The 23423-nt window shown below is 35.9% G+C and overlaps 1 protein-coding gene and 1 long non-coding RNA gene across 6 annotated transcripts in view; one reads left to right on the top strand and one right to left on the bottom strand.

Annotated features, from left to right (window-relative positions):
- The window catches only part of DPH5 (diphthamide biosynthesis 5), a 28676-nt gene extending 12807 nt beyond the window's left edge, over positions 1–15869 (bottom strand). Inside the window, exons 1-4 of one of the 2 annotated variants that reach the window (XM_020906093.2) lie at positions 15786–15869; positions 15325–15482; positions 11838–11962; positions 6667–6775 (exon numbers count right to left, since the gene is read on the bottom strand). In XM_020906093.2, coding sequence (XP_020761752.1) covers positions 6667–6775; positions 11838–11962; positions 15325–15459 — 369 coding nt within the window. In that variant the 5' untranslated portion in view covers positions 15460–15482; positions 15786–15869. Of the gene's footprint in view, positions 1–6666; positions 6776–11837; positions 11963–15324; positions 15483–15696 lie in introns of both variants that reach the window. The other variant, XM_020906092.2, reaches the window with a different exon arrangement.
- Positions 15870–15977: 108 nt separating this feature from the next.
- LOC110145668 (uncharacterized) overlaps positions 15978–23423 on the top strand; it is a 120627-nt gene continuing 113181 nt past the window's right edge. For 3 of the 4 annotated variants that reach the window (XR_011487774.1, XR_011487773.1, XR_011487772.1), the window contains exons 1-2: positions 15978–16066; positions 23256–23340. This is a non-coding gene — a long non-coding RNA (uncharacterized lncRNA). The remainder of the gene's footprint in view (positions 16067–23255; positions 23341–23423) is intronic. The other variant, XR_011487775.1, reaches the window with a different exon arrangement.

The following is a 23423-nucleotide window of genomic DNA, read 5'->3' as shown; positions in this document are numbered from 1 at the left end:
TGAAGATGAGTAAATTAAGGAGTTTATAATATGGTGAGCACACAAACATACACAAGTAACTGAATTCTCTTATAGGATGGAGATTTACCAGGACTGTTTGAATAGAGGAATGGCATAATCAGATCTACAATTTAAGCAGAAAACTATAAACTGTAAAAGAATGATGGTAAGATGGCTATTAAAACAGTGACTTAAAAAAAGGAAATGAAAAGGAAGGGGAAAAAATTTAATATACTCTCATGATTTAACAGGTGGTCAAAAATAATTCCGAAGTGACTAAAAGAACGGAGAACTTACTGGATAAATTTTTCTAAGGTTTTCTAAGGTTACAATAGTAATGCAGAGCTCTGATACTGTTATTATCTAATTTGGTGTTCTTTGTATTAAGTTTTATCATTTCTACAATAGTGCCTGGACGACAATGAAACCAATTTAATGCTTCTGAAAACTAACAGTGAGAACTACTACAAGGTCAAAAATGCTGACTATCACAATGAGTGTTATTTTAAAAAAGGAAGGAAATGAGTTCTTACTTTTTGAAAGTAATATATATATTTTCCAAAGTAGAAAGGTATTATATAAACAGAGGAACATATGGCAATAATCAAGGTCACTCATGCAACAGTTAGAGAAAGTGGAAGCATTTCATAATGATGAGAAAATTATACAACCTTTTCCCTGAAGTCAGCCACAACTAATAAGGCAGTTTTTATGCAGATATCATTGCTACCTGGTTTCATCAAACCGTTTTATTTATATTTCCTTTAAATATCTCAAAATTATTTCAGTTACCAAACTTTTACAAGAATTAATACATTCTATCACACAGATCGCTAATAATAAATTCTAATAAATTCTAGTATTTATTTATAAATAAATACTAGGCCAAAAAAAAAAGCATTTTAGTATTATATAATTCTTTTATTTGTCAGATTCAGGAGAATGTACACATAGTAAGCGCTAAGTAAAAAGACTGAAAGAAAATATACCAAAGTGATAACTGTGGTTACCTTTAGGAGGTGAGACAATGGACACTTTTATTTTCTTCTTTATACTTACTGTATTTTTCCAATTTTTTATGAGTATATATGTCATTTATTATCAAGAAAAAAAATTACAAAATGACTCTTCAAAAGCAGAAACAATAATAAATAAAAGCAATTCTGATTTTGCATGATGACACTGCTAAATGTTTAACTTGAACATTTCAAGAAAAGGACTTGTTCCTCTTGTATTTTGTATACTGAGAAAAATCCTTGATTTTTTCATTAGCAGGAATGTTTAAATATAACCACCATGTCTGGCTCTTGATAAATAAATAGATTTTTCTTTGACTAGAAAAATCCTCAGAATACAAATAATGTGTTACAAGTATCTGTTGCCTAGGTATTTCAAACAACATGATTTTAAAGTACACATGTTTGTTAACTAACATTTTAATTGTGAAAAATTTCAAAGTTAACTCAGTGAAAATCTAGGTAACCTTTGCCTAAAGTTGTCAAACAGGGACTTCACTGGTGGTCCAGGGGTTAAGACCCTGCATGCAATGCATGAGACACAAGTTCAATTCCTGGTAGGGGAACTAAGATTCCACATACTAAGGAGCAACTAAGCCTGCACACTGCAACTAGAGAGAAGCCTGCATGATACCACTAAGACCTGGCCCAGCCAAATAAATGAAAACACATTTTATAATTAAAAAATAAGTTGGAAAACAGGCCAACTTTTTAGCTTTTAAATATATAGGATATTAGAACTTATCGTCGACTATACCCCACCCTGTCCATGCAGTCTAAGCCCCCATCATCTCTCCTCTAAAGGAATACAATAAGCTCACTGATTTCCTCACTTCTAGTCTTGCCTGGTAGCAACTCCATCTCCACATACCAGCTAGAGGTATCTTTTTAAAACACTTATCAGATCAAGTTATTTGCTCTGCTTAAATCTCTCTAGGGGATTTAAGGCAGTTAGTCTATATCACTGAGAATAAAATCCAAACTCCTGATAGTGTATTAGACAGCCTAGTGATCCAAGTCCACCCACCTATCCAGCCCCTCTGCCTGCTACTCTCCAGCAAGGCTTCCTTCATTTCCTTTAAGAAGCCAAGCTCATTTCCATTTTAGGGTCTTTGTTCCAACTTTGGGATATGGTTGTCCCTTCCTGATTCCTATCTAATCTTAAATGTTACCACCCTGAGAGACCTCTCCTGACTATCCAATGACAGTAGTGATCTAGTCACTCTCTAACCGAGCAGTCTTCTTGACTTTCTCATACTTACCACTACCTGATATTTATTTTGTTATCGCTTCTCTTTCCTACTAGAATGTAAGCCCTTTGAGAGCAGAGACCTTCTTGGTCAGGTTTATTACCATATCCAAAGAAACTCAGTAGGCAAACAATAAGAAAGTAAAAGTCACCCAGTCAAGTCCGACTGTTTGTGACCCCACAGACTGTAGCCCACCAGGCTCTTCTGTCCCTGGAATTCTCTAGGCAAGAATACTTGAGTAGGTTGTCATTTTATCCTCCACGGGATCTTCCCAACACAGGGACTGAACTCAAGTCTCCTGCATTGCAGGCCAATTCTTCACCATCTGAACCACCAGGGAAATCCAATAAGAAGGCAAACAGTATTTGTTGAATAAACAGATAACTATTCCTCTTAATGATGTCTAACTTGGCAACCTCTAATATACTTTTCATTTAACAACAACAAAAATTTCATTAGGTGTATGAGGATTGTGGTAAAGAACTGTATTTATGGCATATTGTAATAAAACACATAGCAATTGTGTGTGTGTGAGTAGAAGTGTTAGCCTATGCAACTACTTACCTTCATTGATACTAATAATTAAGAGTCTCCTGTTGGTTAATAAATTACAAAGTTAATAAAAAATACTCGATGGTAGATTCTGAGCTCTCTATGCTGCTTTTAAAAACAACAAAAAAGAATTCATTTGAATCAGTTCAAATGAGATGGATGAAACTGGAGCCCATTATACAGAGTGAAGTAAGCCAGAAAGATAAAGACCAACACAGTATACTAATGCATATATATGGAATTTTAAAAGATGGTAATGATAACCCTATATGCAAAACAGAAAAAGAGACACAGATGTACAGAACAAACTTTTGGACTCTGTGGGAGAAGGCTAGGGTGGGATGTTCTGAGAGAACAGCATTGAAACAAGTATACTATCAAGGGTGAAACAGATCACCAGCCCAGGTTGGATGCATGAGACAAGTGCTCAGGGCTGATGCACTGGGAAGACCCAGAGGGATGGGATGGAGAGGGAGGCGGGAGGGGGGATCGGGATGGGGAACACATGTAAATCCATGGCTGATTCATGTCAATGTATGGCAAAAACCACTACAATACTGTAAAGTAATTAGCCTCCAACTAATAAAAATAAATGGAAAAAAAATTAAAAAAAAAATAAAATAAAAAATAAAAACAACAAAAAAGACAGTTTGAAAGGATAAGTAATAGTTTAAAAATACTGTACCCATTTTCAGGTAAGGAATTTCACACTACTCGTCCTTAACCTAAGGTAAAGATGTTGGAAAGTACATATGGTCCAGGTCTGTCACCTTACCCAAAGTAGCACTTATCTTCAATAACTTGATGGCTGTTTTTGAATTCATAGGAAAGCTCTTTCACATAGATGACAGAATGCCTTTCGAAAGTGGTGCCCACTTCCCTTTTAGGAAATTGAGCAAGAGATCACAGCAAGGTAACATTCTACATTTAGCAAGCATTTTTCTGGGAACTAAGATCGACTTTTCCAACTCTGTCATACTAAAAGAATGACAGTACAGTTTTTAACTTTCTAAGAAATGTTTTATCTATGTTGGTGATTCTCAAGGTGTGGTACCTATAACCAGTAGCTTCAGCATCACCTGAGAATTTGTTAGAAGTGCAAATTCTCAGACCCTTACCCCAGATATATACTGTATCAGAAAATCTGAAGGGAATGCCCAGCAAACTCTTTAATAGTCCCTCTAGGTAACTCTGATGAACACTAAAGATGGAGGACCACTGGTACAGGTTACTTTCTTTTCCATAAATGCTAGTCAAAATAGTAAAAAGACCAGCTATTATAAGGAAGGAGACTGCCAGAATTTTCACATTCTGCAGTATACTGATAGACATTTATTTTAAAATTTAAGCATGCCATGAATACGATTATTTTTCCATGTTTTTTATCTTAGAAAACTATACAAAGGCATCAATACTTAAGGCATCAATCCCTCCTTTTCCTGGGATATGAATAACTTGCATGGTACAAGAATTATACTTTCATAGAGATTTCATAAATACATAAGCCAGAAAACAGAAAGCTACCTTCTGTTTTTCACACAAGTAGTAAGTCATTTCATATCCAGATTAGAGAACAGAACTAAGATGAGGAAACAATACTTTGTGGCTGCTTAGAGAAATCCCATGTAAAACTGAAAGTTACATTAAAAAAATATGTAAATGTGGATATGATCTTGAGGGCTTATATGTATAGAAACTTCAATTCTCTTAGTAAATTCCTTCTCAAATACCTTCATTCATTTTAAACATAAGAAAAATAACTCTGCACTTCTTTATCAATCAGAGGGACAAGTCTACCTTTAGCCAGTCTGGATAACAGATTTAAAAGACAAGGATCTTTTTAAAAATTTAGGCTTAAAAACTCTAAATAATAGATTATCATAAGATAATTCAGAGTAAAATATGATGGAAAGGGACTAACTAACCTTATTCAGATATAAAAACAAAACCAATATGAAAAAATATAGTCAATTAACTTAAGATTCACATATTTTTGTCTAACACATGATAATTTTTGCCCTCTCTTTTTCCCTTTCTCCTAGCAGTCATTCTTAAATGACTGAAAGGCAGCGTTGTCCAGAGGAAAGCATATTAGACTGAGAATCACTCAAGAATCTGAGCACCAAGAATTCAATTTACTCCAACACAGAAATGTTCAGAGAATTTTAAGTGTAAAAAAAAAAAAAAGACTTGAATTAGCAAGGCTTTTTTAAGTATGCATTTTATTAGAAGACAAAACTGACAGTAAAGTTCTTTGCCAATTTGGACACAGTTATAACCAAAAGCAAGTAATGAATACTGAAAGGTAAATCATTTATACTTTTTCTCTGGTTCTTCAGAACCAATGGCAATATTTCTGGGATGACTAGCCAGGACTAGTCAATTAAAGTGAGCTACTCTTCCTAGGTAATACAAAAAATATAGGTCCCTCTAAAGCCCCAGAGCAGCACTGAGTTCCAAGGGTAATATAGCTTCTTGCTGTAAACAGCTATTTTTTTTAAATGGATAAATTATTAGATAGAATTTTATTGACCCTCAGAATAAAAGAAAAAGTGTTTTCTGAGATTTCCCATATATACAGCTAGCACTGAATTCAGAGGCTAGGTAATCCACTGGCTGTGAGCCGTCTCTTTGTGCCTAATAATTAGTAGCTCTTATTCTATGTGGGAATGCATCTGGGACATCTAACTAGTGTGTAGAAAATTTTAAACTGCATTATCAGAATAATCATGCCAGTACCTCATAACTGACAGCAGCTTTTACCCATGGGTTTCACTAAAGCATACAAGTATTAATTAAGTTTTATATGATTATATTTCCTTTAAAATAAATGTGCAGAAAGGATCAAGCTATCTTTATACTTCCCAAGATACGGGAAATACATAAATGATTCCCCAAAGAATAACTACTATTTTTTCTTTTATTTGATTTTGAGAGTATTCCACATATATGACCAAAATATTTAAGATTTCATGAAAATAAAATGTCCGTTTCACATTCACAGAGAGGAAACCAACCAATACAGGCCAACAGTTCCTAGCTCATGTTGTCCCTTACTCTGCAAAGTTACTTTAAATTATGTATTCCAGGAAGATGTATTTCACAGGTTGTAAGGTGCAAATTCTCTTTCCTATTATATCTGAAATAGGAATGTGTCTTAACAATCAATGGAGTCTTAAAACTACCATTGGCCATAAGCAGTCACAACTGTCAAGGATTACACACTTGTGAACATCAGAACACAAATTTCAAACTTGGAACATGAATGCCACAGCATTCATGTTCCAAGTTTGAAACAGAAAATCTTAAATGCAGCTACAGAGCACTCCTTTAACTCCTCAGAACCAAAATTTCTGAGTTAAATACAACTAACTTTGCATATCAGTAATGCCAAGTTGGCTTAAAAGCCTAATATCACTGGCATTTAGCTCTTTTATGTATTATCTTAAGAAATGCTCCATCATAGTGCTCTTGACCACACAGAAAACAATACCAAGTGGAAAAACATGGCCCTCAGCAATGCAAAGTCATTTGGAATAATGTAAAAAGGTTTTAGGAATACTTAACCAATTGAGTTATATTCCCTTTTTTGTATGTATCAATTGGATATAGAATTAAAATCTTTCTTTAGATAAATTTCAATGATCTATTCTAAGGAGGGGGGGAAAAGTCTAAGGTATAGGAAAATTAGTATAAAATATCTAGTATTAAAAAACTTAATACACAGTCTTATATAAGATAATATTGTCTTATAACTCATGAAATATAATAAAATCTATGGGAATTTGCAAGAAACAAAAACATTTTTGCTAAATACCACTAAGAAAATGATTCTTTTGTAGTATTACCTGCAAACCGCAGCAGCCTACAGCATTCATTATGGACGCATTGTGTATAACTCTGTAAGGAATCCCCAGTTTTGTTGCTCTCAGAATAAGAGCACTGTGTGTTGTAGCCCTGTAGTGAGAAAAGATCAGGTTGGGTTAAACTAACAAAGACTGACTTTTTAAGGCAGTCAATCTACAACATTTTATGAGCCCAAATGGTCAAGAAGAATCAGTCAAGGACACTGTTCTCTCTCAAATATTTCAAAGCACCTGCTTAAGCTGTCATCTGGGAATTCTGGCAAATTTACACAGGCCCTGTACAATGTTAAATTATGCCTTTAACACTCTTAAAGCAGCCTTGGCAGCTACAGAAAACAGGGAACTTTTAACTTGCTCTTTTTATTCTGCTCATACCTGCAAAAGACATCTGTGGAATATTACTCAGCAACTGAACTTGAGAAGCAATTCTCAAATATTTTGACCTCTAATCTCTTATAATTTCTGTGACAAAGTTTCAAATTATAGCACAACTAGTTAGTTAGTTAGGTAGTTCAGTCGCTCAGTCGTGTCCGACTCTTCGCGACCCCATGAATCGCAGCACGCCAGGCCTCCCTGTCCATCACCAATCCTGGAGTTTACTCAAACTCATGCCCATCGAGTCGGTGATGCCATCCAGCCATCTCATCCTCTGTCGTCCCCTTCTCCTCCTGCCCCCAATCCCTCCCAGCATCAGAGTCTTTTCCAATGAGTCAACTCTTCACATGAGGTGGCCAAAGTATTGGAGTTTCAGCTTCAACATCAGTCCTTCCAATGAACACCCAGGACTGATCTCCTTTAGGATGGACTGGTTGTATCTCCTTGCAGTCCAAGGGACTCTCAAGAGTCTTCTCCAACACCACAGTTCAAAAGCATCAATTTTTCGGCGCTCAGCTTTCTTCACAGTCCAATTCTCACATCCATACATGACCACTGGAAAAACCATAGCCTTGACTAGATGGACCTTTGTTGGCAAAGCAATGTCTCTTCTTCTTAATATGCTATCTAGGTTGGTCATAACTTTCCTTCCAAGGAGTAAGTGACTTTTAATTTCATGGCTGCAATCATCATCTGTAGTGATTTTGGAGTCCAAAAAGATAAAGTCTGACACTGCTTCCATTGTAACTTCTGCTCTATTTTGAAGGCTTTGTTTCTCAGGGTAAAGGGAGAATACATGTAAACATAAATATGGATACTGTGAAACCTAACCCCAAATCAATTTAGAACTGCATTATTAACAGCTTGTTTCCCCCTTGATGAAAACTCCAGGCCCAACTGGGGAAAGCGACATTAGCATGTTTGAGAAACTACATACAAACAAGCAGAACCTGTCAACTGGTCAATGCATACCAAGTAGCAAGATCAAGGGCTTTTACCCCATGAGGCAGTCAGAAACAGATTAACAAATGCCCACCAGGGAAGTCTGTTTTTAATCACACACATAAAATGAAACAACAGCTACTAAAAAAATAACCATTAATTTGACTTAGAATAAGCTTAAAAAAATATTAATGCCTGTTGTAAAGAATGTTTTTAATATCCCTTCCAAACAGAATTTCACTAGTTAACACTAAGATAAGGGAAAATGAAATTAGTTACTTGGTGAGTTATTTAAATAGATGAGCAGAAAGAAAAACTGGTTTAGAATTATTCTCTTTTTCACAAGTTCATTTAAAATGACCAGATGTGGTTGGTATACTATGAAGATTTAATGACCTGGCAAAGTGATTTGATTTTGTGAAATTGCTATAAATGTGATTAAATGAGCTTCTCAGATTTCTGCTATGAAAAACTGTGATAAAACTGTTATTTTATTACCACAATTACCTAGATTATATTGCATTATATTGCTTTATTAAAAAAAAAGAAAAAAACTGGTATGAACTACATGTTTAACACCCTCATACCAGGCATTCCTCAGTCTGTGGCTCATGAAAATATTTCATTATAGTACACTGAGAAAGGCTCTGTGTGTGTGTGTGTGTGTGTGTGTGTGTGTGTGTGTATGTGTGTTTGTGGGTGCATGCATGCATATGTGCACTGCCTGTGTGTAAAGACAAATTTATTACTATTTCTGGGCATGAGTGGCTCTAACCAAAATCAATTTGAATATATAAAGCTGAGATTGTTCATTTTACATTTTACTTTATAATAACATTAATTTGCAGAATGGAAACAATCAAATGACTCACATTAAGGTACACAGGAGACAGGCAAACAGAGGCATATTTGTGTGTGTATGTCCATGTGTGCACGTGCATGACATGAAGGAAATGGCACACAACATAAAGATAAAAAATTATGTGTTCATTTATTATAAAATACATATAGTTACGGAGCACATTAAAATACAGAATGGAATAAAAACAGAACTATCTTCAGAAAGAATCTTTTCAATGATGACCTTATTCAACTGCTCGTTACAGGGATAGAAAGCTTAACACTGTCATCTCTCACATGACTGAGTCAGATCTACTGATGCAGTATATTTAAAGTCATTTACATTCTTTATGTGATTAACTTCCACATTCCTTTAAACAACCTAGATAAAAGGGCAAAGATGAGAACTACATCAACTGACTTAACTGACTTTCAAGTACCTTCTTCATGAATTTAAGATTGCTGGAGATGGATGGTGCCAATAGATGCACAATGATGTGAATGTTGTTAATGCTGCTGAACTGTACACTCAAAAATGGTTAAAATGATAAATTTTATAAATTTTTAAATATTTTAAATTTTTTAAAAATTACAAAAAATAATTCAAGACTGAGTAAACAATTTTCCCTTCTTTTTGAATTTTTTATTTGAATAAGTAGAAAGGGGCTTAAACTTAAACACAGTACATTTTTTGGTCATATATAAGGAAGCATTTCAGTGCCTTGTTACATTTTGTATTCCATTCCTGGTTTATCTATTTAATTAATTTAAATTCAAATTTTTCAAGGCCCAATTAAAATTTATACCTTCCTTATCATCTTATCTCCAATGACTAATATATCTGAATAGTAATCCAGTGGGTAAATGAAAAACAACTACAGTACAGTAAATACCACATAAATATGAATGCAATGTTATATATGACTAGTCACTGACATAAGGAAAATTAATTCGTTAGAAGTTTTTTTAAAAAAGCATTTATTCCTGAATAAAATATGGGAAGATTCTTAGAAGAGGTGGCATCTAAGTTGGGCCTCAAAGAATCTATTATTTTACTAAACAGAAACTGGGAAGAATAGTCTGTTTTAAGGAAAAAGCATGAGAAAGAAACAGAAAATAAATAATGCGAAACATTTGCAAAATAACTTGGTTCTACCACAGTCAAAAAGAGGAGCAGCCAATGGAAAAAGGAGAAAACTGTTAAAAGGTTTAAGGCCATGAAGTCACTGAAGGATTCTGAGTAGCACGGCAGTACTTTCTCTGGGCCTCAAGGTTTTTTCATTTACACTGAAATTTCCCTTTCTCCCCAACTCCCCCCATCCTACCTCACAATCTTCAACTGTTAAACCAGACCTTCCCCCAGCACCAACTCCTCCATAAAGTCTTTAAATTACACAGACGTTTCTATCCTTGTCTTCTTCTCAACATTTCAGCAGTACATCAAAGCTGACCACTCTTTCTTTTCTAAAACCTTCTCTTTCCTTGGCTTCTGCTTTAGCACAACTCTGATGGTTTTCATCTCCCTCTGCTTTTGAGAGACCATGAAGTGCCCGTATCCTAGGGACTGACCCATCCTAGGTCTTCTTTTCCCGCTCTTATTCTTTCCTACAGTAATTCCACCCATTCCTCTGGCTTTAAACATCTAGATATGGATGGCTTTAAAAGTCATATAACCAGGACAGATTCTCCCCTGAGCTCCATTAGCAGGTATCATGAAAGTTAAAACATTTCCAGGATCAATTCCTGTTTCCCCCAGCCCTCTTCCCTGCTGGTTTTTATCATTTCAAAAAAATGGCAGCATCAACTACTCAGTTATTAAAGTCAGAATACTTGAAGACTTACTTCTTTTCTATCCTCATCTATCACATACATCTGAGCATTTTTCCTTCTAAATTTTCCTCAATTTGTCTTTTTTCTCTCTTGCACCAGGGCTACTTTGCCTCTCTAAAGTCCATTTACCCACAAATTTAGTGATCTTTTAAGAATGTAAATGAGATTGTGATTATTTGCTGCTTATTTTTATTATTTTATTATTAGTTTTAGCAGAGATAAAATTATTTTGTAAAATTGCTATAAAAGTGTCTAAATGTTTACTTTCAATTTCTGTACTTATCTCATCATGGACTGGTAAGTTTATAGGCTGGTAACAGTCTGCAAATCTCACTTCAAGTAGCATTGGTTTCCCGGACTTTGTCAGTGACTGGCTACCATTTGCAACCAAATATAAGAATGATACATAATCTCCAAAACCTCATATTGATATAAATTATTTTCTTTTTGACAGACACATGTACATGTAACTCCATTGCTTTGAAAAATATCCTTGGTGGTGGGCTCAAAGTGACTTAATTGTCTTTATGTTTCTTAAACCTGTGACATAAATTTTGGGTCACCAGCTGGAGAAAAAGAATTGTTCTATTTGGCTTGACATTAGAGATTGATGATGCTTGACAAGACAAGTACAAGCCCATCTTTGTAATGGGCAAGAACAGAGCTCCCAGTGGATATAAGAAATTGAAATCTGAGGCTTCATAAATGATAAATTCAAGGAAAGTAAAGTGATAGCAATATCACTAAATAGCATATGATTAAAATGGGGTGGGGTGGGGGGAGTCTAAGACAAAGCAAGCAGAAGACACTTGCACTTACCTGCAAAATAAATGACATGTATGACTCTTGATAATGCAATATACCTATTTAATAACAACATACTACTTTGTTATTTGATGTCCTAAGTGACTTTCTAAACAAAAGCAAAAGCAACAACATAAACTTGACACCTGATAACCAGTGTAAGTGATATATGATGACATCTTTCCCAAGTAAATTTTCTTCATTAATCTCAAAGATAACCAAAGTTTAAACTATAAAATTTTAGACAGAGCCTACATAAACAGTCTCCTATCAGCACCTGGAAGACAAAGTTCTAAATATAATAATTCTTAATGATTAAAAAAGTAAATAAATTAAAAGTCAAAGTATCTGCTTTGACTTACCCAAATGGATCACCAACTACAAGGAATGCAACATCACTGATATCAGCATCCTTTAAAATATTATCTGCCTCCTGTTCCACTTCTTCTCTATCAGCGAGAATCAATTTTCTCTCATAAAACTCTTCCTATAGATTTAAATTCAATATAAAAATGAGACAGCAGGTGACCATTTCAACACACACACACAAACACACATACACACTCTCTCACACAAAACAATCTTTGTCTGTGGCTGGTGCAAATCCTGGCAACCATCCAAACACCGATCCCTGAATACAATTCATCAATGAGCTAGCACGCTGTATCATGTTGCAATTAAACTCTGTCTTTGGGGCTATCTTAATATCCCAAGAGGAGGTAGACCTCCTAACATCTGAGGCTTTTTGCATTTTAAATTAACCTCTAAATTTGGGTCTAACCAAACATTGTAGTTTAAATAGAAAATATGTATGCATGAGCCTTACTTGCTTCAGAAACACAATACTACAAAATAAATATATTAAACAATAATATATGTTTATTTAACTTATGTTTACCATACCTATATGGTAGTTGGGAAAATCTATGGGACCCTGGTGAAAATAAAAGATAATCTCAATGAGAAATAGTAGAAAATTATGATTTAGTTGTTTACAAAACCAGCAATCATTCCTACATAATTGCAGGAAAGACTAATTTAAAACTGTGCTTCCTAGTTTCTGGTAAAAAAAAAAAAAAGGCAGAGTTTCAGGAGAAAAAAAAGAATGCTAAATATATAGGAAATTTCCATACAAACTGCTTGTGAACAAATCCCCAGAAGTTCAACTCCAAAGCATAAACCCAAGAGGCTGACCTTAACTAGAATGGCTGCATGAGAGTGAGCTACTGGTCATGGGGTAGTGGTTACAACCTATTATGCAAGATCACGAATCTTATAACTGATTTCCTGTGGAGTAATATATAACTCAAATATAGTAAAAGTGGATGCATAGATAAATAATACTATTTCTTACATGCTAATAAATTTATTTTAGTCATAAGGATTATATCATATGTCAAAAGTTATAAGATTGCTATAATGGAAAAGTGTCAGCTACTCAGTAATATTTGTCAAGCAAATGAACAAATCATGAAGCTTTTGAAGATAAAGGCTAAATACTTCCAAGTGATAATTATTTCCTAATACTTAACTATAGTCAGTGTCTCAATTGTGAAAAAAAGATCCTTTCCTTTTCATTGCACATCTTCTTAGAGATAATGTTCCAGAAGTTCCCAATGGCAATGTTTTAATGGATGAAAAATGTTTTATTTTCCCTCTTACCACACATCTTTTCTTAATCACTCATTTTATATACCTTATTTTAATTTTGTGAGCCCAGTAAACTTAATAGTTGTAGAACATTTATAGTCACATATGTAAGAGAACACACATATGATTACTGAAAGCTGAAAGAAATGATGTTCTTTTCTGAACTTCTAAAATTTCTTAAAGATCAAGGAATCACATGTTACTAGCTTAATGCTGGCAGTAATCCAATCCAATATTTTATAAATGACTTAACAACAGAAAACCCATTCTCTCCTCAAGACTTCTATCATGTTCACTCCATATTTATCACTTATCCTAACTCAAGAAACATTTCATTATCTAATTGAGACAACAGAATATTAAAAAAAAAAATCCTCAAAGAGAAATACGCACTAATACCTCAATATAATCAAATGGCTGATCCTCTTTAAAAAGAATGCTTAAAAAAGGGAAGAAATTGCTAAAGCAGAAATAGACAGGTACTACTTTATTTTTAACATAACCACTTATTTATGTATTTGTTCATTCACTCATGTTAAAGATATTTCTTGTGTGCAACCTCCATGCCAAGCTCTATGCATTATGTTGGAAACAGTGTGGACATACCCAACCCCTGCCCTGAGGAGCATAATATCTAGTGTCATATTCTTTTCCATCATGGTTTATCAAAGAATATTGACTACAGTTCACTTAGTGCAGTACAGTAAGACCTTACTGTTTATCCATTTTCTATCCCAAACTCTCAAACCATGCTTCCCTCACTTTCCATCCCCATTCGAGGACCAGGTCTTGACCCTATAAGTAATAATTGTTCAAATGTTTTTTGGGGGAAAATACTTTAAAAATCATAATAACCAAAGTTAACATTTAGCTAGCACTTAAATTTGCAAAGCAGTTTCAAATACACTAATAAATGATATAATCTTAACAGTCTTCCAACTGGTTATTATCTCCATTTGACAAATGAAGGAACTGAGATGTGGAGATATTTGGAAACGTCTATTAACTCCTATTTCTGAACACTTTTGTGCTAGCCACTATGCTAAAATCCTGTAAGGCAGGCATTTCTGTCCTCTTTTTACAAAGTAAGAAACAAAAGTTAAAGGGCTTGTCTAAGGTCACATGTTAACATGTGACAGAACAAAGACATAAAACCAGGCACAGTTCTTTAAAACTACTGACTTGTTATTTGTCTATATTCTCTAAGAAGATTTTAAGTTCATTCTAAATGCCCCTGATCACTAGTTAGAAAGGAATATTTCTATCATCTTGAGCTTGGAGACTGTGGCTCCATCCTATTAAATTGAAGCCAACAAATCAAAGCTGGTCATTAGACACAACTTTCATTTTAAAGTATGGCTAATTCAAGTAGCAGTCCTTCTTCAGGTTTTAAAGTAACCGTGAGACCTTCAGAATTCCCTGGGCTGTTAATCTGAGAGGCCAGAAGACTGGAAATTCTCTAGGTCACCTTTTTCTTTGGAAGACTTGATAGACCAGACAATCCTAAAATCTTCTCCCTCCTCCTGTAATATATATCCATCAGGTTTTGCATCTTAATCTACATTCTATTTGAAACTTGATGATGAACCTGAATCTGACCCCTCTTTAAAAATTTACTGAGCCTTTAACCAAACCCAGCTAAATATATGATATGCTAGCAAATTCTATGGTTACCAAGTTCTTGGCTCACTCAACACATTCAAGTGTATGGGTATAAGCCTGACTGGGAACCATCTATTTAAAGGTTAGATCTCTCTGGATATGACACAGACAGAAAGGTGATTACCATTCCCTATGGAAATACTTCAAAGGGGGAAGCCTTCAGTTTGGTCCCTGAATACATAACCAACTCATTAAGGCTCATTAGCGCTCAACTCAGAAAGGATTTCTTGGCTATCTCATGAAATAAGGGATTCTGACGACTATCCCCAGGAGTGCAAAATAACTTTCCTTTCCTATTTAATGGAGAAAGCTACACAATTAGACTTGTAAGAAAAAGCACCTTTTCATTTTCCAAGTCACATGGTTAATGTATGATTGCCATGTGATGTACTCAGATTCTTCATGAGAAGGGGATGTGTTTTAAAGGGTTTCAACCAGGTGACCTGAAAAATTCGATTCAGCTTAGTGTAAAAGAAAAAAAAAATCAGCTGTTAAATATCCGTCTTCCCAGGAGGCTGGAAAGCCTTAAGCACTTACCAGAACTTCTTTCCCTACAGTCAGGACTGACGTATAGGCTTCCAGATACACTCGACTACAGCGTCTGACAACTTCCAGGCCCTTGACTGTGATGTCCTTAGCATCTCCCAGGCCCAAACCAATCATGTAAAACATCTCAAATAACAGAAGGAGGGTGACTGCAGGACGAAATGAATATGAAAATCAAGTGTCAGCTACACCGAGGATACCTAAAATCTAGTAATGAAAAAGGAAACCAAAATAACCCGAGGAGGGACGGCATGTCAGCGGGAGATTTAAGAACTTCCCGCCTTATAAATAAGGACTGGAGTGTTTTTAAATAGCCCCACCCGCTTTCCCTCTTATTACACAACGCTAGGAGCAGACAATTACCAGCTGAGAAAACGACAGTTGAATCGCTGTCCTCCCCAAATTCCTATCTGCCTCCGTTCCAGAAGTAGCTGCCCAAGCGTAGGATTTACCGGGAGAAAGGAGCCACACCGCCGGCCTCACCTACGATGCCGCAAAGCGCCTCCGCTTTACGGCATTTCACGACTAGCTGGAAGCGGTGACTTCTGTAGGCTCCGGGTTGGCGCACCCGCACGTCCCACCGCCTCTAAGGTTGACCCGCAGGGTGTTGGGGCTGGGAGGCGAAAGTTAACCCGGTCAGGGGCGTCCGACCAGTCTCCCAGCATGGCCTTTGGGAAGGGACGAGGCCTGCCCACGATCCCCTAATTTTGTAAACATCCCAGCCTGAAACCAGGTAAGTGCAAGAGCTTTTCGCCAGCGAAGAAAGCCAGCCGCGAGGTTGCACCAAGGAGCCCCACGCCTTCCTTCTCTCCTCCAGAAACACCAGAGGGTGGCGGGTGGAAGGGTGTTTTCCTAGTCTGCCCCGAGATAGCCCAAATGCACACATTCCCATTCTCTCCTTTTCATTCGGCTGTAATTTAACCAGCTGCTTTCCTGTCGAGCTGTCATTTTGGCAAAACTGGTGATGAATGTTGTTTCTAATTTCCCAGCGGGGCCATGATTCCTCGGGTTTGTCCCTGAAACTTTATTCTGGAGTGCCCCAAGGGGTGTGTGACTGGAATCTGCCTCAGTCATCGTCAGAGTCGGGAAGCCCAAAACCCCCCTGTGCCCTGAGAAGTGACCTTTAAGAATGCTCACGGATTTCAGACCTCGCCACAACGCTTCCACAGGGGGAATTCTTAAAGTGGTTGGTTAAATGTAGTTCCAATGCCGAGATCATTTGTTATGACTGAATATGGTCTTCCTAAGGTCACTAATGACCTCATCCAAGTTAAAAAGACGAATTTCATTGCATATCTCAGCAGGCAATATTGATTATTCATAATTTTCATTGTGCTTCTCTGGCAATGCTTTTTTGCTCAATTCTGCGTCCTTTAGCCTTGGCTATCTTTTCTCTCTGAATTTCATCCAGGCTTTGGCCTTCTAATTCTGTATATCTTAATGATTGGTTCTATCCACTGTTACTGTTAGATTCATTCCTCATACAATAAACAAAAGTAAAATCACTCATAGATGTAAGTGGAAAACTTCAAATTTCCAAGGGAAAACAGGAGAAAAAAATTTGTGACTTACTTAGGCAAAGATTTCTTAGGTGCAACACTAAAAGTATGATAGAGAAAAGAAAAAAATAAATTGTATTTCAGCAAAATAAAAACAGTGGTCTTCAGAAAACATTGAAGTCACACATTGGGAGGAAATATTTTCAAAGCATATATCCAATAAAGGACTTATATTGAGAATATACAAAGAACTCTCAGAACACAATAATAAGAAAACAGTTTTTAAAATGGGAAAAAATTAAATATGGACACATCCCCAAAGAAGTTACATGAGTAGCAAATACACATTTGAAAAGATGCCAAACATCATTAGACATTAGGGAAATTATTAAAAATCATTCCTACTACTGCACACCTATATGGCTACATTAAGAAACAAACGAAATCCTTAATATTCATTACCATGATTTCAGGTTATCTCTTACGTTTTGCAGACTCAAATTTTCACCTCTCATTCAGACCTCTTTCTCAGCATCCTGTATTTAACTTTTTTCTGGAAATCATCTGAGTAACCCAGAGGCGTGTCAAATCTAACACATCCAAAGCTGAATCCATCAGCTTTCAACTTGGCTTTTCCTTCTATATTGTCTGCTTTGATTGGAAGACATTGTCATCTGTAGACTCCTATCAAAGCCAGACACTTGGAAGTCACCTCACATTTTAATCTGACAATCTGCTGGTCTTTCTCAATAGAAACCATGGCTACCATCACAATCTTGATTCAGGTCCTCATTATGCCACTCCTGCATCTGGTCACCATGTCTCCTTCACATTCATCCTTCTCTCAGGAGCCAAGGAGATCTCGCTAAGATACAATCTGAAAATGTCACTCCCCTTCTAAATCCTTTTGAGGCCAAGAGAAAGTCCAGCCTCCTTAACATGTCCCACAAGATCAACCATGATGTGACAGTTGTCTACCTCTATAGCTTCATCTATCTCCGCTACTTACCATGAGCTTTTTCTCTAGCTGTCTAGTTCTGTGCCCACAACATGCTCTTCTGTGCCTCTCTGCCTTTAGTCAGGCGGCCACCTCAGCGTGGAATAGCCTTGGCCATTTTCTCCTTCCTAAATCCCTGCTACACATTCTTTAAGACTAAATCAAAGAAGTAGTCCCAGAGATCCTGAAACTAGATTTAGGTATCTCCTTTTTGTTACAGTAACACTGCTTATATATACTTACTGGTCAATTTAGGTGTTTTGCAGTTGTGTATCTTCTTTATCAAACCATAAATTTCATGAAATCAGGAGCTATATTTTATTTATATTCTCATCCCTAAGGCATATCACAGTGTCTGGTACATGGTAGGTATTCAATAAATGTTTGTTAAATAGATCATTATTCACTATGAGCTGAGCAATTTATTTGTTATGATGATTTCTTTTTCAGTCTTTATGAAATGCAGAGAGTGATATTTTGATGATGGTCAAAAATCATTGGTGAAATTATCAAACATAAACATGCCTTGCTTATGATACTTTAGGAAGTCATTTATGTTGAAAGGCTCATGACATGTCATATATACTTTATATGGTCACTATTGAGTAGGTAAATTTTCCAATGTACTGATCATTTTCTAGCATGTTTCAGTTTTCAAATTTTCCTTGAGTGATTTCAGATAGCTTCACAGGGAAAGAACATTGCCATAAAGAATAATTAGTAATCCAAAGGAAGGTATACTTTATTTCTTTTTGGTAAATCTATATTGTAAATGAAGTTATTCTGAGTTGGCAAAGAAATACTGTATTTTGAAATACAGAAGTAATGTCATGTTTTACTTTTCAAAATTTGGTCAAAGGAACTTACTTTCACTAAAGAATTCTTAAACACACCTTTCTGCCTGTCTTCATTTCTCAATAAGAGTGTGGATTTGGAGGACTTTTCTGGAGGTAGATAAAGTAAACATGTTATGGCAGTCTTTTTTCTTCCCCACCTCAGCAAATATAAGCAGAAAAAACCTGGCGTCATCTTTTTTTTTTTTTGCAGAATGTTTCTGTGTGAATTAATTTCTCTCCTGCCATTTAAAAGGTTTCAAGTATGACTGCATTTCCATCAACAATTTATCATTAAAAGTTTCAAATATATAGAAAAATTAAAACAATTTGACAGTAAATATCCACATAGCCACCTCCTAGGTTTTACAGTTTTAACATTTTGCTTTATGTATTCAATCACATATTTATCCATTCACTTAGCCGTCAACTTGTGTTATTATTTTGTTGCATTTCTACAGGAGTTAGATAAGTACACATGTGATTGCATTTTACTGCTCTTCTGTCTCTCTGGCCTCACGTCGTGGTGTTCTCCACACCACCACCCACAGATATCTGTTTGTTCCTGGCTCCACTTCCTTGAAGTCTTTGCCCAAAATTTACCTCCTCAGTGAGGCCTAACCTGTGTAAAACTGACAGTTTTAGTCACTTCACCTGCTGTTTCCCCCCAGAGCACATATTTACCTTCTAAGATAACTGTGTAATTTACTAATTTATTATGTTTATTGTCCATGCCATCCTAGAATATAAGCACCAGAAAATCAAGAATTTGTTGTTCCATTTGGTTTACTAATGTGAAAGAAACACCAAGAACAGTGTTTGGCACGTGTGCTCAGTAGATGCATGTTGAATGAATGAGTCCACATCTACATATAGTAATATTATTATAAATACATTATTTGTAAGGGAAGAATTACGCAGAGAGAAGTTTGCATGATGATTAGGAACTCATATTTTGAAATCCTTCAGACCTTGGTTTAAATTTAGGTGTTTCTGCTCAGTAGTGTTAATGAACCGAACTTGGGTCTGCTTTCCTGTGCACAGTAAAGCCAATCTACTGACACTGAGTTGTGGTCAAGGAAAGTACAGCATTTATTGCAGGGCACCACGCAAGGGGAGTGGGTAGCTCATGTTCAAAAGACCCAAACTCCCCAGTGGCTTTCAGGTAAGTGTTTGTTGTTTTTTTAAATTAATTTTATTGGCACTTATATAGGTGGTTAGGAAAGGGGGTCTTAAAGGCATTGTAAGGGAGGAGGCTGCAAGGTATGTGATCAGCTTATGCATAGTTCTCAGATTGGTTGACATCAAGGTGAAGTTTCAAGCATCATCAGCCTTTGGGTCTCAACAGGTCTAGGGTCTGTGTTCTTGTGGGCATTGTTTTCATCTGGTGGGGGTCTGCATCCTCTAAAGACAACTTAGGAATGTGTGTCAGGCCTTTATATCTTTTAGAGAACTGGGAGATCAGTGATTCTGCCATGGGAAAGAATCTATAGTAACTGATAACAATCTGTAGTCTAAATTGTTACCAGTTTCCCAACCCAACTTCTATTCTTTGCTTCTGTACCTTCACATTTCCTAATCATTAACTCTTGAGCCAGTCTTTTGAGACTCAAGGGAAACTGATTGTGTGTTAGTCACTCAGTTGTGTCCTACTCTTTGCAACCCCATAGACCAGCCCACCAGGCTCCTCTGTCCATGGAATTCTCCAGGCAAGAATACTGGAGTGGTTTGCCATTCCTTTCTCCAGGGATCTTCCTGACCCAGGGATCGAACCCAGGTCTCCCGCATCTCAGGCAGGTTCTTTACCGTCTGAGCCACAAGGGAAGCATTTTACTTCAAAGGACGGGGACGCAGGGGCTTGTATGTGGTTTCAGTAGTGCATTACCTTTCTAAACCTCAGTGGTCTCATCTGTGAAATAGAGATAATAGTACCATCCTTCATAGGATTATTATGAGGTTAAATGAAAAAATACATATTAAGGGCTTAGCACAGTATCAGGCATGTAGTAAAGACTCAATCAATAATGGCAGATACGGAGTTTGGAATTAATTTTTGGTAATCTACAGTGTCTATCAGATTATGGGAATCAGACTCCTCTTCCACCAAGATTGGTTCTCGTTCTTTTCCTCATTCACTATAGTTTTCTGAAATCCTGACATAGTTCAATTAGACCTCTAGGAGGACTATTTTATTGATTCATAAGAGTCATCTTAAGCAAACATTATTATTATACTCTGAGGTACTTTTTCTGAGAAAAACTTTGTTTCTATCATTCTGTCATTGACTTGCACACTGTAGACTTGACTGGCACCAAATAAATGTTGCCTACCAATATGTTAATATTCAAAATAGAAGAAAGCTAGCATGCAGATGAACTTTGTTTGTATTCTAGTAAACAAAATCCAATGAGCAGTGAAAATGTTCACTCGGGTTCTAAACAATTTTTTAAAATTTTAGATGCTCAGCAACAATTAAAAAGATAATTGTAGTCCATTCAACAATACAATACTATATAACAATTAAAAAGGTGAACTACTGCTACATAAAACATCCTGGATGAATCTCAGAATCTCAATATGGATGAGTAAAAGAGTACTTTGAAGGTGGTATATAACTTACATGCAGCAAAGTCTGCAAAATTTTAAATGTACAATTTGAGAAGTCTGCTCTAAACATTGTTATATCTGTCTTTTGTTGGAAGTAAATGGTATATACCATTTCTCTTGGTATATACCCAAGAATTTGAATACCTGTGTTAATAGGATGCATGTGTTTTTACTACAGTGAAAGTTGTGCAGTTGTGTCCAACTCTTTGTGACTCTATGGACTATACAGTCCATGGAATTCTCCAGGTCAGAATACTGGCGTGGGTAGACTTTCCCTTCTCAAGGGGATCTTCCCAGCAGGCAGTTTCTTTACCAGCTGAGCCACAGGAAAGCCTTTTTACTACAGTAGATGGTGCCACATCTTGCCAATAATGAATGAGTTCCTATTCCTCCATATCCTCGCCAATGTTTGGTATTGTGTGTCCTTAAAATTTTAGTGATTGTGTATTGCTATCTCATTATGGTTTCAGTATGCAGTTCCTTGATAATTAAGATATTTATCACCTTGTATGCAAGTTTTTTAGTCACTCTTTAATTTCTTTATTTTTTAATATTACTAAAACTATTTTTTGTGTGTTGGATGAAAGTGGTTTTTTGTTTGTTTACCATATGATTCTGTTTATATAAAACTTTATGAAAGGCAAAAGGTTAGTGGCAGAGAGATCATTGCTGACCAGGGGTCAAGGATGGGAGAAAGGATTGACTGCAGGACGCATGAGGGAACTTTTTAAAGTGATGAAGATAATCTATATCTTAATTGTAATGGTGGTTGTAATTTGTCAAAACTCATCAAATTGTATACTGAAAATTGGTCAATTTTATTGTATGTAAATTATACTTCAGTAAAAAGCTGATTAAAAAATTGAAGTACATAAAAGTAGTTTGCTCATGAAAAAATAGGAAATGTGCTCTTGAAAGAGAAAGAATATAACATTCTATCACAAATCAAAATAGCAATGATTCAATGGACATGAGTTTGAACAAACTCCAAAAGATAGTGAAGAACAGGGAAACCTGGTGTATTGCAGTTCATGGGGTTGCAAAGAGTTGGACATGACTTAGCAACTGAACAACAAGTAGTTCATGTATTTCAATTTCAGTGTTTTAGTAGTACATTTTCCAGCCTCATCTCTTGTGCTGAGCATTAGTCTCTATGAATGTCAAACTTGTTAAGAGGTGCCCCATCTGCAAAGTATTGTGTTTCTCTTTGCAGTCATTTGCTTATGCTGAGCACTTGCCTGGAACAATTTTCTCGCTTATCTTGCCCTGAGACTAATTTCTTCTCTCCATCCTCTGGCTAACTCCTAGCTATCCTTGAAGAATCAGTTTGGAATTCACTTTGGATGAAAGTGTTTTTGAAGACAATATTAATTGAAGACATTTCTAAGCAAGTTTATTTATTTATCTTTAAAGATAACAAACACTATCATTTTTCTAATCTCTTTGCTGTGCTTATACAAACAATATTTTTCCAGCTTTATTGAGATATAGTTGACACATAACATTGTGTAAATATGTGTACAGTAAGTTTACTTTTTTTAAGAAGTAAAAGTATTTCCCCCCGTCACAATGTTATTTAAGTGCTGAATCTGTACCTGTAAGTAAGCAAAATGACTTACAAATTAAGATACTTTCAGTGGGAATATGTGTGCACCAGCGACTGTGTGTGTCTAAAGAATATAGTCATATCCAGAGAGGATGCCCATGGTCAGGATGCCTATTTACTCCAGCTCTGTTGCCAAGTCATTATGTGAGTTTGGACTGGGTTTGCTATCAGTGAAATAGATATATTTAGCTGATTTCTAAGAAACACTCTAAGATTCAGAAACTTCTGCCTGTGGAAGGAGCAAGTTAGAATGCAAAGAATATTAGACCAGGAATCCACCTGGGATCTTTGCACTTGTGGGCCTTTGTTTCATTGTTCTAAACCCCATAGAATCTCTTTGTCTTTGACCTCCTTTTTTCCTACCTTCCCTTCTTTAACAGATTCTGATATGAAGCAGTGAGCAATGCAGTGATTCCATAAGCCTGTAAATTAGCATAATCAGAATATAAATTTTTTTAAAGCCACGTAAGTTCTTGTCGTTATTAAATATGTACACTAATAAACTCTGTGGACATTGAGTTATTCAGATAATATGGTCACTTATGTTA

This window comes from Odocoileus virginianus, chromosome 5 (assembly GCF_023699985.2).
Source record: "Odocoileus virginianus isolate 20LAN1187 ecotype Illinois chromosome 5, Ovbor_1.2, whole genome shotgun sequence".
Classification (NCBI taxonomy): Eukaryota; Metazoa; Chordata; class Mammalia; order Artiodactyla; family Cervidae; genus Odocoileus; species Odocoileus virginianus.
Note: the sequence above shows the minus strand (reverse complement) of the source record. Positions and strands in the feature narration are given on the sequence as shown.